Raw genomic sequence first — 12,945 nt, 5'->3', positions numbered from 1 at the left:
GGTGGGGAGGGAGAGTCTACCTGGATTGCTTAGTTATGCTGTAAAGTGTTGAGCTGTTTAACTATTGCTCTGTTATAAACCACAACCAATGCTCTGTAGTTCAACACAGTAATCATTTATTTGACTCACAGGTAGCTCATTTAGGCTCTTCTCTGCGGGGTGGTTCTTCTGTCCTCAGCTGGGCTCACTCCCTCCAGTCTTGGCTCCCTGGAGATGTCTGATCCAGGCTGGGCTTGGTGGTCATTGCTCTGCCCCACATACCTCTTATCCTCCTCCTGGCACCAGTGGGCTAACCCTGAGTGATCTTCTCACAAGTTCAAGAGAGCAAGCAGAAACACATAATGTATCTTGAAGCTTAGACTTGAAACTGGAATGCAGTCACTTCTGCCTCATTATTTTGGCCAAATCCAGTCACATGACCGAATCCAAAGTCTAGAGGTAGGAAAGGCGGCCCTGCCCACAGTGTGAGGTTGGGAGGGGGAGGGTGTAGCACTACAAATTAAGTGGCAAAGTATGTGGATACCTAGAGAGTGGAAGACTTGGGACCATGAACTCAACCTGCCTCAGCATTTAAGAATTGCAATGAAACATTTCCAAGTTATAATGCTACTTCAAAGGAGACAGCCATGAGGTTAGCTTGGAGGTAGTGAGGAAACTTGTGCAGAGGACACATTGGAACTGGACCATAAGAACAACATAGAGTTTTCCAAGTAGACAACATTGAGTGAAAGGAGCAAAAATCAGTCAAGATGGAAGGGACAGAATAGAGGCACAGAAGTCTGCAAATGAATGGGGCATTTGGTGAGTGAAGAGTTGTCCTATGTGGATCGATCCGTAGAAGCAATCCTTCCACACAGTCTTTTGTTTCATTTCATTGTTCTTTCCAGTGAGCTATCATAGCTTCTAAAAAGTTGGAATTTCAGGCATTGTGCCAGGAAGAGTTATCTATTGTATATTCTTCAGAACATGCTGCATAGATGGCTGCTTTCTTTATACCTCAAAAAATTATTTTGCTTAAATAAGGTGAAGGGTTTAGCACATATGTATTAAGTTTCTACTGGGACTAGTGTTCCTTCAATATATTGGTGCCACTTAACTTAGCGCAATGTGTTCTGCCATATATGCCACATGTGAAAAAAATACTGAGAAATAACATTTGTTTGCTTTCAAAAGACATTTAGGTTTCACAAAATGTGAGCTCTTCTGTGGAGCCCTCCCTGACACTTTCTCCCCCTTTCTCCCACCAGGTTCTCCTGCCAAAAGTTCTCATGTCTCTCTCTACTTTCTACAGAACATTTTTGTTAGGATGTGATTTTAGTGTGATTGTTTGATCACTGTCTCCTCAATTAAATTGTCAGCTTCTAGGAGAGCAGTAGACCAGGTCTTTTGCGTATAACTGGTTCCCCAGAGCCTAGCATAGTGCCAGGGTCATAGTGACTGAATACTAAATATTTGTTAAGTGAGTGAGTGAATGAGTGAATCACTGTGAATGACTGAATGAGATAGGCCTAGACTATTGACTCTATGAGATAGGTAGGTTTTGGTTTATCTGTAAAACTGCAAGCGTTCCCCAGGTTTATCACTTACCTGTGGTGAGGCAGACAGACCATATTCATTCTCTAGAGCTTCCATTCAGTCAGTATTCATCATGGCTTGACATATGGCGGAATGTGGACTAGGTACTGGTGATGTGGAGATCACTAGGGCTGGTTGTGCTCTGAAGGAGTTGCTGGTTTAGTGGCAGAGATAGAGAAGGAAAGGGGCAAAGGCAATCATTGTGTTAAGTGTTAAGATACAGGTATGTCCACATTGAACTTGGAGAAGAGGCTTTGGACTCAGCTGGCCCTTCACTGGGGCTTTTTGTAAAGGGGCAGAGTCTGAACTGAGTCACGAAGGCTAATCAGCAGCTAGACACGTAACAAGGAAGAACATTCTGGGCAGAATGGAGTAAAGGTTTCAAGGTACAGGGAAGTGAGCAATCACGGCCACTATAGGATACTTCAAGTAGTTCAGTGTTGCAGAATGGAGAAAGCAAGGGTGGGGATGGCAAGCAAGGAAGCTGGAGGTCAGCATGGTCATGTCACAGAGGGTCGCTCAAGCCCAGCTAAGGACGGGACTTTTTCCTGAAGGGAGTGAGGAGCAATTGAAGGGTTTGAATCAAGGGTTGGTGTCATCGGGTTTTAACCTTATGAAGTTTGCTCTGGACACAAGGGAGAACAGATTGGAAGGCATGGGACTCTTGGGAAGAAGATATATAAAGAAGCAGTTAATTATACAGTGTGATAAGGTCTGTGTGAGATTTGATTCCTGCGCTGTGATCTCAGAGGAGGAGCATCTAAACTAGAACTGGGGTCTCAGTCTAGTCTAAAGGAAGTGTTTCAAGTTATCAGGGTTAAGAAGCTGGGAAGAATTTTCCAGGCACCTAGAAGTAGGGTAGAGGCACGGAAGTGTTCAGGAATGTGACCTCTTCAGAGTGCTGCAAAGGATTCTTTATTGCTGGAGTGTAGAATACTAAGAGGGAATTGATGAGAAATGAAGCTGGAGAGTAAAACGCCATCCAGAAGCAAGTCTTCCTTCTGTTAAATATTGCTTTAGACTGCAGTTATCACATCTATACCAATAACTTTTTTTTTTTACTTTTTTATCGTAGAGAATTTTGAACCTGTACAAAATAGAGAAGTATAGCCGAACACCCATTTAGCCACCCTCAGCCCTACAGCCGTCAACCCGTGGCCGGTTCTGTTCCATCTGCAACACCATTCACTTCCCCTTCACTTGCTCTTCTAAAGCAGATCCCAGATAATGTATCCTTTTTTTTTTTTTTTTTTTTTTTGCGGTACGCGGGCCTCTCACTGCTGTGGCCTCTCCCATTATGGAGCACAGGCTCCGGATGCGCAGGCTCAGCGACCATGGCTCATGGGCCCAGCCGCTCCGCGGCATGTGGGATCTTCCCAGACCGGGGCGTGAACCCGTGTGCCCTGCATCGGCAGGCAGACTCTCAACCACTGCGCCACCAGGGAAGCCCAATATATCATTTTATACATCAGTGTTTCAGTATGTATCATTTAGCTAAGAAGCCTTTTTCAAAACATAACCACAATTATCAGTTTCACACCTAACACTTAATAATAATGCTCCGTATCATCAAGTAGCTAGTCATTGTTGTAATTTCTGTTTATCCCACAAATGTCATGTAAATATGAATATAGATATAAATACAAATATTTATATACATTGTTTGATCCAGACCTAAATAAAGGGCTGGGAGCCTTTTGAAAGAGAAAGAAGATGCTCTCAGTCATTAACAGGTGTCAGTGGGGACTTTTGATTTAAACAGGGATGAGTAATTATCTACTTCAATTTATTCTACTTTTTCAATACTATTGCAGATATATGGACGAGTATTAGGCAAAATATAAAGGAAACCAGGCTCATATTATTGGTTCTACCTCTCTCCCATTTTCTTAGGTCTCTCTGCTCCCTGGTGTGCAAATGGACATACTCTGCAGAGAAAGGCTGGGATGACAGTTTCTGGAAGATGGTTGGTTTGGAAGACTTGGTTGCCGATAATTACAGCAAAATAGGTAAAAAAATAATTTTTTCTGATTATGTGTACGTACACTTGAATATATTGGTGTTTTTTTTTGTTTGTCTTTGTCTGAATTAAAATATAGGAACACAGCCCTGTTTTTCCAAGAGAAGCAAGTAAGTTATGATGGGTAGGCCATGACTAGTAGGCCCTTGTATTGGGGCTTATAGGAACTGAGTTATGAAAAGCTGCCTTGAAATGTAGACTGTTAGACGTGGGGCTAGACTGAGGAAGATACTTGCATGGAGCAACTGGGAATAGCATAATCAAAGGGATGTGTATGGATTGTCTCCAGTCAGACCTAGGAAAATGTCTTGTGATTTAGGTTCAAGGAACCAGGCAAGGCCATACAGAAAAAAAATAATTGAAGAAGTCAAAATTGGAAGGATCAGGAGCAAGACATAAATTGGAACGTGAGCCAGTGGTTCCTGACTAAAGCCGTAGGGTTCCTGACTTCCAGTTTTATGCGACACTAACTGGGTAGTAAAGGTGTGGATGATTGGTAGGAATTTACCTGGTAAAAGAATTCAGATACTAGGTACATATAATGGTAGCTGATATGTTCAAGTTTCAGGTTTACATGTTCATGTCACAGAAAGATGTTTATTTCTTATAGTTACTACCTACGATTCTAGTAAGCTGTCATCAGGTAGGCAATTATACCTGATTAAAGAGAAGTACTTCTGTATTGTTTAGTGTGCAGGCTAGGAGGTTGTAACGAGACAATTTAAAAGTACTGCAGATTAAACAGGATGGCAGAGTATTTCCCTTTTATGTAGTAGAATAGAGGTAAGTGATTATAAGGCAGCTCTGCCATTCTCATAACATGTCCTCCAACTTTGGGTCCAGATTAGCCACTTCATTTCTCATCAGTTCCCAGCCAGTTAGTGGGAAGAATATAAAGGACCAGAAGAATCCATCCACATTCCTTTGGAGGAAGCATAACATGGAAATTGGCCACACCATTTCTGATCACATCCTATTGACTGGCACTTGTTTTTGTTTTTTTTCAGCATCTTCACTGGAGTATAATTGCTTTACAATGGTGTGTTAGTTTCTGCTGTATAACGAAGTGAATCAGATATACATACATCCCCATATCTCCTCCCTCTTGCGTCTCCCTCCCACCTTCCCTGTCCCACCCCTCTAGGTGGGCACAAAGCACTGAGCTGATCTCCCTGTGCTATGCGGCTGCTTCCCACTAGCTATCTATTTTACATTTGGTAGTGTATGTATTTGATTGGTACTTGTTAACGAGGCCTCATGAGGCTGCAGGGGTGGCTGGGAAATGTGGTAATTGGCCAGGCAGTCAGGTGACCATTCGTGTGACTGGCCAGAAGTTGAGAGCTGTGCTATAAAATATGAGTGAACAACTAGTAGTGTCTGCCATAGTTTCAACCCCCCTTGATAACCGAGTCACTTAGTAGGTCATTTCAGTCCAGCCTTTCTCTGGTGGAGTCCTCATGACTACTCTCTTAGATTGCAAGAATATAAGAATAGAAATATGAAAGATCCACGTAGCATCGATGCTGCTATCCTGTGGACAACATAGCTCAGTTGTCCATGGTCTGTTCAACTACTAATAGCTGAATCTGGGGTAAAGAACAGAGCCAGGGTAGTATGCAGAAAGAACCCTTCTGGACTTCCTGTGGCTCGACTGAAACCGTCATAGGATCTGAGCTGGTAGAGAAGGGGAGGAGCTTGGGACCAGGGGAAGGGAGGAAGAAAGCAAAGCAGCAGTCATTAGTCATCAGCTGTGTTCTAAGTCCTTTGGTCGGTGATTTGGTAGGTGATTCATTTATCTCATTAGGCCCTCACAAACCTATTTGTCTAGCTATTTCCATTTGACAGATGGGAAAACTGAGATTCAGTTCTTTTGTCTGCTGTTTAGTTGTAGGGTCAATAGTAGGACTAGGGTCTCTGACTCTATACTTTTCTACCAAAGCAGACTTCCTCCTTGGGATATCTGGGACCTGAGGGAACTGATGTGGCTGTATGGCTGGCCTCCAGCAGGATTAAGCAGAAGTCCGATATTTAGCACCCAAAGCCAGTTTGAGCTTGACTGGAACAAACATCCATAGTCCACACCTAGACAGGAGTCAGAGTGTGATGGGCTCTCAGCTGATGAGTGGATATAACTTCACAGGGTATAAAAAGTATTAAAACTTTAAGTCATATGGTGGTTGGTTAGTTTTAAAATTCTGGGTATTCAGACCATCTGGAGCCAGCAACTGAGATAGCAGCTGGGGAATAGAGTCAGTCTTTTATTCTGGGGGCTGAGGGAGCCAACCAGAGGATGACGGGTCAGGACTCCAGCCAGCCAGACTGGGGATTTGGACAGTGCCTTAGGTCCAGCAGGGGAAATGGGCAGCCAGACAGCAAAGTGATACTCAACCAAAAGCTTCTGGAGGGCAGGGACTGTATCTGCCGTACGCTTGAGTATCTTGGCATAGAAGATGTTGGTAAATATCTACTGACAGCATGTGTTTGACTTGAGCACAATTGTTTGAATTGAGACGGATTGGAAAGAGTTAAGAGAAAACAGTGGCAAAGAGATATGTCAGGTGTCTTTGTTTGCTCTGGCTGCCATAACAGCATACTATAGACTGAGAGACTTAAACAACAGAAATTTATTTCTCACGGTTCTGGAGGCTGGAAAGTCCAAGGTCAAGGTGCCAACAAGGTAGTTTAATTCTGAGGCCTCCTCTTGGCTTGTTGGCAGCTGTGTCTTGCTATGTGTTCATGTGATCTCTTCTTTGTGTGTGTGCAGAAAGAGAGCTCTCTGGTGTCTCTTCTTATAAAGACACTAAACCTATCAGATCAGGGCCCCACCCTTTTGGCCTCATTTAACCTTAATTACTTCCTTGTTGACTCTTATCTCCAAATACAGTCACATTGGGGGTTAGAGCTTCAACATAGGAATCTTGGGGACAAAATTTAGCCCACAACCCCAAGGTACTAGTGCACTGGTCATTAGAGCTAAAGCAGGGCCACTAAGTCCTGAGTCCCCAGTCTGGTGTTCTGGAGGCTCCCCATGAGCTCCCTGCCTTGAAGAAGAAGCATCAGGACTGAGTACTAGGGGAGGGACTCTTGTCCTGTAATTGAGGGGTTCAGGCAAGTTGGGTCTAAAACACTGAACTGGGAGCAAGGGTAGTTTTAGTTTTAGCACTGATGATATGAACTTAGACAAGTCTCATAATGCTGTATATCTTTATAGTCTTGCCTATGAAAGATATAGTTAATGGTAGAATGAAAACTAATAGTTTACTGTTTCTGAGACATGATACTATTGCATTACAACCAGTATCCTTTTAAATTTTCAAAACAGTGTAACAGAGTTATTTTTATTTATCCTGTTCTACAGCTGAAGAAACCAAGGTTCAGAAAGGGGAAGGGTGTCTAACCTATGGTTGCACAGTTTGCAAATGGTAGAAGCAGAATTCAAACCTATGTTTGGAGGATTCCAAATCCTGCTCTAATCATTTTGCTGTATTGACTTCCAAATAATGTTTATTGTGTGTGTATAGTAGGCAACAAATAAATGCTAATCCTCCTTCCCCTTCTATATTTCAAGCACATTTCTGTGTGCTTTCACATACCTTGTTGCATGTAATTCTTAAAACCAGTGACAAAAGTACTGTTACCTTGTTTACAGATGAGAATCAGAGATATAAGTAACTTTCTGTAACCACATGCAGAACCAATAAATGATGTCAGGATTGAAACCCTCCCTGTGGGAGGCCCTAGAAGGAGCTAATATTTTACTGGAACACAAATTTCAACTTCAATTGCTTCATTGTTTAAGTGATTTTTAAAATTTATATGTCCACCCTTTCCCTCAAATTTAGTTGTTTGTTCCTGAGTATTCCCGTGGTGTATTGAATGCAGGTTTATTATAGTACACATTGATTACCTGTTTACATGTCTTGATTCTACTGTAGACTATGAGCTCCTTGACCTGTGGATTTTCACTTATTTACATTTGTATTCTGGCCCCAGCACAAGACACGGCACATTTTAGCAGCTAAATTACTCTTTGATTAATAAGTGGGTAAATGAATGACTGGGGTGGCTGGTACTGGGATGTCCACACTTTTTGCTTTTAAAAGCTCTAGTGATGTTTACTGATTTTAGCAGTTATCTTAGGTGACTTGGGTTCAGGTTCAACTCTGATTTTCTGATTATTTTCATCTTTTTGTGCTCCCCTCCCTTCCAACACAAGACCCATGTTTAATTAGTATATTAGCTCTGCTAATAGAGCAATACCTACAGGAAATATTCATTAAAAGTCCATAGTGCTAATCTAGCAGAAAATTTCCAGAATAATTTTATTAGATTTTGCCTGTTAATGGATTTTTAATGGATGTCCTAAGGAGCCATATCATTAACCAGAATATTACCATACATGAATTAAAACGTACCCAGTCATCAAAATTAATTGTATGATGTTTCCTTTGATTTTCATTTCTGGTGGCTTGAACTTGTAGTTTCAGTCTGAACCAGAAGTGGAGGATGTTAAAGAGGACACGCACTCTCAGTTGGGACTTTCAGAAGCTCCTCTGGAAGCTACCTCCAGGCAGTCGTAGCAATTCTTGGAACTATGAGAAATGAACCTCGGAAGCCTCCCTATGAAGTGTTAAACATTTCCAGTGGACTCATTACCCATCAAATGTGGACACTACAGTGCAAAACCTTTTAACCGATTTGAACAGCACATCATGGATTTGAGCATTAATATAATTACCATAATTCGCTCCATGTGGAGCTTTTAGCCAAGTCTTTACCAGCCTTCCTGGGCGCATGCGGTAAATAAATGCTTTCCCTGAAAACTGAACACCTCAGCAACTGATAGTCTTATGGAGGGACATTTTTGAAATAAATTATTTATGAAGTGTAAGTTAAGGATCAAATGCAATATTTATATGGTGCATTTCAAGGACAGGGGAAGAAATTTAGAATGTTTTAAGTAACTACTTGCAAGTTTCCAAAGATAAAATGTTACTACCTAATGCCTTCCTTAAGGAGGTATTTGGATGGTTTGGTTTGGGAACATTATACAAAGTAAAAGAAAAAAATAGTTTTGTGAATCAAAAGAATATAGTAGACATTTTTTAAAACATCTTTATTGGAGTATAATTGCTTTACAGTGGTGTGTTAGTTTCTGCTTTATAACACAGTGAATCAGTTATACATATACATATGTTCCCATATCTCCTCCCTCTTGCGTCTCCCTCCCACCCTCCCTATCCCACCCGTCTAGGTGGTCACAAAGCACCGAGCTGATCTCCCTGTGCTATGAGGCTTCTTCCCACTAGCTATCTGTTTTACCTTTGGTAGTATATATATGTCCATGCCACTCTCTCGCTTCGTCTCAGCTTACCCTTGATATTTCTTGACAATTAAAACTATACTAGTTGATTTCATGTTCAGAATTGATGGAGAAAACCCAAATCAGTATTTTGTAGGGAATTATATACCCATAGTCCCATTAAATGATCTGTGTCAATAGATTTTGACCTTCAGTTCTCTGTGAATCATTCCCTGGTTACCCATCTAATCCTAAACATGTATCAAAAGCAAACAAGAAGGAAGAGATCAGCAGGGAGGAAGGACCCTTAGGAAGAGAAGCAACATCCCACCTGTTCTAATTGATTATCCAGGCTCTCTTTCAGCAGGTTCCATTGCTTTTTCACTTCCTGGGAAAAGTGCTTCATTGTGTTACTGGGGCAGGCCACTTTATGCGTGTGTACAGCGTGGCTGAATTATAGAGTGACTGTCTGCATTACAGAAAGAGCCTGGTTACATAGAAAGGCACAGTGTGTTAGCTTATAGATCATTTGTTTGGTGGGGTCAGGGAAGCCAGGCAATGCAGGAACTAACTGTTAAATGAGAGGCAGAAATGATGATGAAGCCAGTGTCAACGGGACCATTCCTTAAGGGGAGGGAGACTGCATTTTTTCACTGGGTCTCTCTCCCTTTATGAGACCACGTTTTAGACGTCGGACACTGTGGGCCCTTCACCTGGCACATGGTACATACTGATGAAGTATTTGTTGGATATATGTTTGAATGAAGGATTTGATTAAATAAGCCCCCCTTTGGCTTTGATTATTCCTAATAGTTAATGGACCCTATAACTTCTTTTGAATTAAATGATACTACAAGTTGATAGACAATGTTTTTGTTTCATAAATGCAGTGTTCACAGTCCTTTTTCACCAACCTGTTTACCACTTAAGAAGGGCTCCTGTGGAAGACACCGCCCCCCGTCTCCCCCGAATGAGAGCTCATTTCTACAACAAGTCTCTCAGAGATTTTCCAGACAGGAAATATTACAGACTCCTTCACAAAAAAACCCCAAATAACTGAAACAACTTATTTTAGGAAGATGGGGAATATCGCTTTTCCATAGAGTAAAATAGACCCTGCAGTTAACTGAAGCTGAATTTTAGATATTTTTGTCCTGTAGGCTTAAAATTATAGCTAAAGAATCTTGACTAATGACATGTATGTGTTTGGGACATAGATATGTCAGAACTCACCACTGTCCCTCTCCAGAGTCCAACCAGTTGAGAAAATTTCACAGAGACACCTGAAGCAAAGCATGATATTGACTTCGGTTAGACTGAATTAAAGAGCAGTGGGGGGAATCCTACCCTCTTTTCTGGACCTTGGGACCTGCATGGCACTGACTTGATCCATTCATTGGCAGGCTAAGGAGCTGAGACAAAGAGACAAGACATCTGGCTGGGCTTGCTTCGGCACTTGATCTGCTGAATTTAAACTCAAACTCCAAGAGCTCACTGGCCCTCAGGTGGTTTAAATCCAAAGAGCCCACAGGTTGTTCAAGTAGACACATGCCAAGCCTGTACTGACCCCATTTCAAGGCTGTTGCTCCACTTCCACATGGCCCCGTAGGTGTTGGTTTTTTCCAGAGTCTCATGGATCAGCTAAACGATTCCTACTTCCCAGGCTGGAAAAAATAAAGAGTATAGAAGCAGGAGATGGGAGTGTGTATACTAGGGCTACTCCATCCTCGGGGAAAGAAGAGGAAATGCCCTTGTGGAAACATGCCCAAGGGGTTTTCACCAGCAGTATTTATCAGGACCAGTGTTGGGAGCCCGAGTCCAATAGTGTCATCCATAGTTGTGGAGATGATAAAATCCTTTTAAGCTACGAATACTCAGTGTTCTGAATTTGCCCAATAGAACTGGACATGTTTACAAGGATTTATCCATTCATTCCTTAGAATGTGAAACTTGTTTTTCATTTAGAGTTTTGCTGAACTGCTGCACCATCTTGGTATCACAAGATGCCAGTGCTGTTTTTAGTAATTTACATTGGGAGGTCTGGGGAAACCTTTGGCCACAGGTAATCGCAGCATTTTCCAGTCTCTGTTGGGGCCAGTTGTACGACCTCTTCCTTGTCCTGAAGGAGACCATCCCGTGGGTGCTCTGGACTGGGCTTTGCCCTTGACCCTGGGCCTTTGATCTTACCCTGTCTACTCTTAACATCCTTCTCATTCCTGCCCAAGTGGCAGAACATGGTCTTTCCAGTACTTGAGGCAAGAATATATCCTCTGAGTATCATACTGTCTTACTTTACCCTTTAAAATTAAACTTCTGCCTGATGGAGAATGACCTAGAGTTCTTCCTGTCAGTTAGTGACCTATCCAATCATGCATCCATCCCTCCAGCCATACTACTGAGTGCCTCCTATGTGCTAGGTGCTGGTCTCAGTTCCAGAGAAACAAAAATGAATTCATCATGGTCCATCCTCTTGAGGATCTCATGTCTTTGGGGGTGAAGAGTGGAGATAATTGAATTAATAATCTCAGTGTTTTTTGTGTTTTTCAATAATCTAGAGATGTCCAAATTACTTGGGTAAGCAGAGCATGAAGTCACTAACAACTAGAGGCTGTATCAAAGAAGTCTTTGCATGAGCTAGCATTTGAGATGTGTCTGAAAAAGTATGAGTAGTAGTTTACCAAGCAAAGAGGGGAAATGATTTGTGAGGCAGAAGAAACAGCATAGGCAGAGGCATGGAGGCATGGAAGAGTGTGAGTGTCTGTGAATGGTTGAGTGTGGCTAGAGCAGTGGACCTGGGATGGGGTGGTGATGAGTGGCGGAGGATGGGATAGGAGAGGGGCCTGGGTTTAATTTCCAGTGGGACTTTTATCCTTCCTTGAAGCTGGGGCCGCTGGTAAGAGACTCAGCGTCACAAGATTGGCTTCATTGCTCTCAAGAGATGGTGCCGTTACTATCCTGCCAATGCTGTAAATAAAAGTGAAGGCAGTTTTAGGAGTTTTGTAGCTCCTATGAAGACGAGAAAGAGTGTGTGTGTGTGTTTCCCAAGCCCATTTCTTTCCTTTAATTACATATGGTACCCATTATGTACCTTCCTTTCCATCAAGATTTGTTGGGAAGCTGAAATGACATATCAGATCAGAGGACAATGTCTACAAAGCCTGTAGACATGTTAGCTGTCATCATTTTTGAGTGTACCTTGGCACTGGAGGACAAGTCTTCACTCCCTGGATACTCTGTGTTTCCTACCAGTGGGCCTCAAAGAAGTACCTGTGCTCCCCACTCTTCACCACCCTTAGATTCCCAGAAGTACTATTTCAGCTGCTGGCCCTTCCAGGAATAGTCCTGCAGAGCCAGAAGGGCAAGGGAACAGTGATGACCACATCATGTTGTAAGGTAATGGCTTTCAGAGGTTTTGCTGTATACAAGGTTTCATGTAGCTGCTCCTCCTTTCAGTATGGCACCTGGAAGATAATTGGGAGCCTCCCAAAAGTGAGGCCAACCTCCAGCTTCTCTTCCTACCACTGGACAGCCAGTGAATACCAGAGCCAAAAGGGATCATGGAGATTTTGCTCTAATACATAGATGAAGAACCAAGACTCAGGGAGGCAGGATGAATTTCTTTGTCTTGCAGCATCTTAGTGACAAAACTGAGATCAGAAACGAGGCCTTCCAACTCCCAGTCCTGTTGCACTACTGTCGCACTACGACTATTTTTTCAACCAGTTTTGGTCATTTAGCCAATCTGGATACTGTCACTTGAAGGGGACTAAGCACTAGGAGAATGTCACTGAGGGAAAGACTTAGGTGAACTCGCCCAACCCGTTGTCCAGTCTTCAACCTTGAACATGAAGGAACCGAACTTTGCCCAAGCAGCTGGTTGCATCTTGGACTATATCAAGCAAGCTTTTTAGTGACTGATGTAGATAAAGTAAAATAATTACGTAATATATTAGCCATTGCCTATTTTAATAGTTAAGGGTTTGGTCACCAGAGTCAGACATTCCTGAGTTCAGTTCTGGCTCTGTCATATGTATTGCTGTATGTGGTA

General features: G+C 42.4%; 1 protein-coding gene across 8 annotated transcripts in view; it reads left to right on the top strand.

The window, feature by feature from the left end:
• The window catches only part of FGGY (FGGY carbohydrate kinase domain containing), a 432,084-nt gene that overhangs the window by 154,809 nt on the left and 264,330 nt on the right, over nt 1-12,945 (top strand). For all 8 annotated transcript variants that reach the window (XM_029226879.1, XM_029226872.1, XM_029226868.1 and 5 more), the window contains one exon: nt 3,469-3,584. In XM_029226879.1, coding sequence (XP_029082712.1) covers nt 3,469-3,584 — 116 coding nt within the window. The remainder of the gene's footprint in view (nt 1-3,468; nt 3,585-12,945) is intronic.

Source organism: Monodon monoceros, unplaced genomic scaffold, assembly GCF_005190385.1.
Source record: "Monodon monoceros isolate NGI ecotype Baffin Bay Population unplaced genomic scaffold, NGI_Narwhal_1 Super_Scaffold_18, whole genome shotgun sequence".
NCBI lineage: Eukaryota > Metazoa > Chordata > Mammalia > Artiodactyla > Monodontidae > Monodon > Monodon monoceros.
Note: the sequence above shows the minus strand (reverse complement) of the source record. Positions and strands in the feature narration are given on the sequence as shown.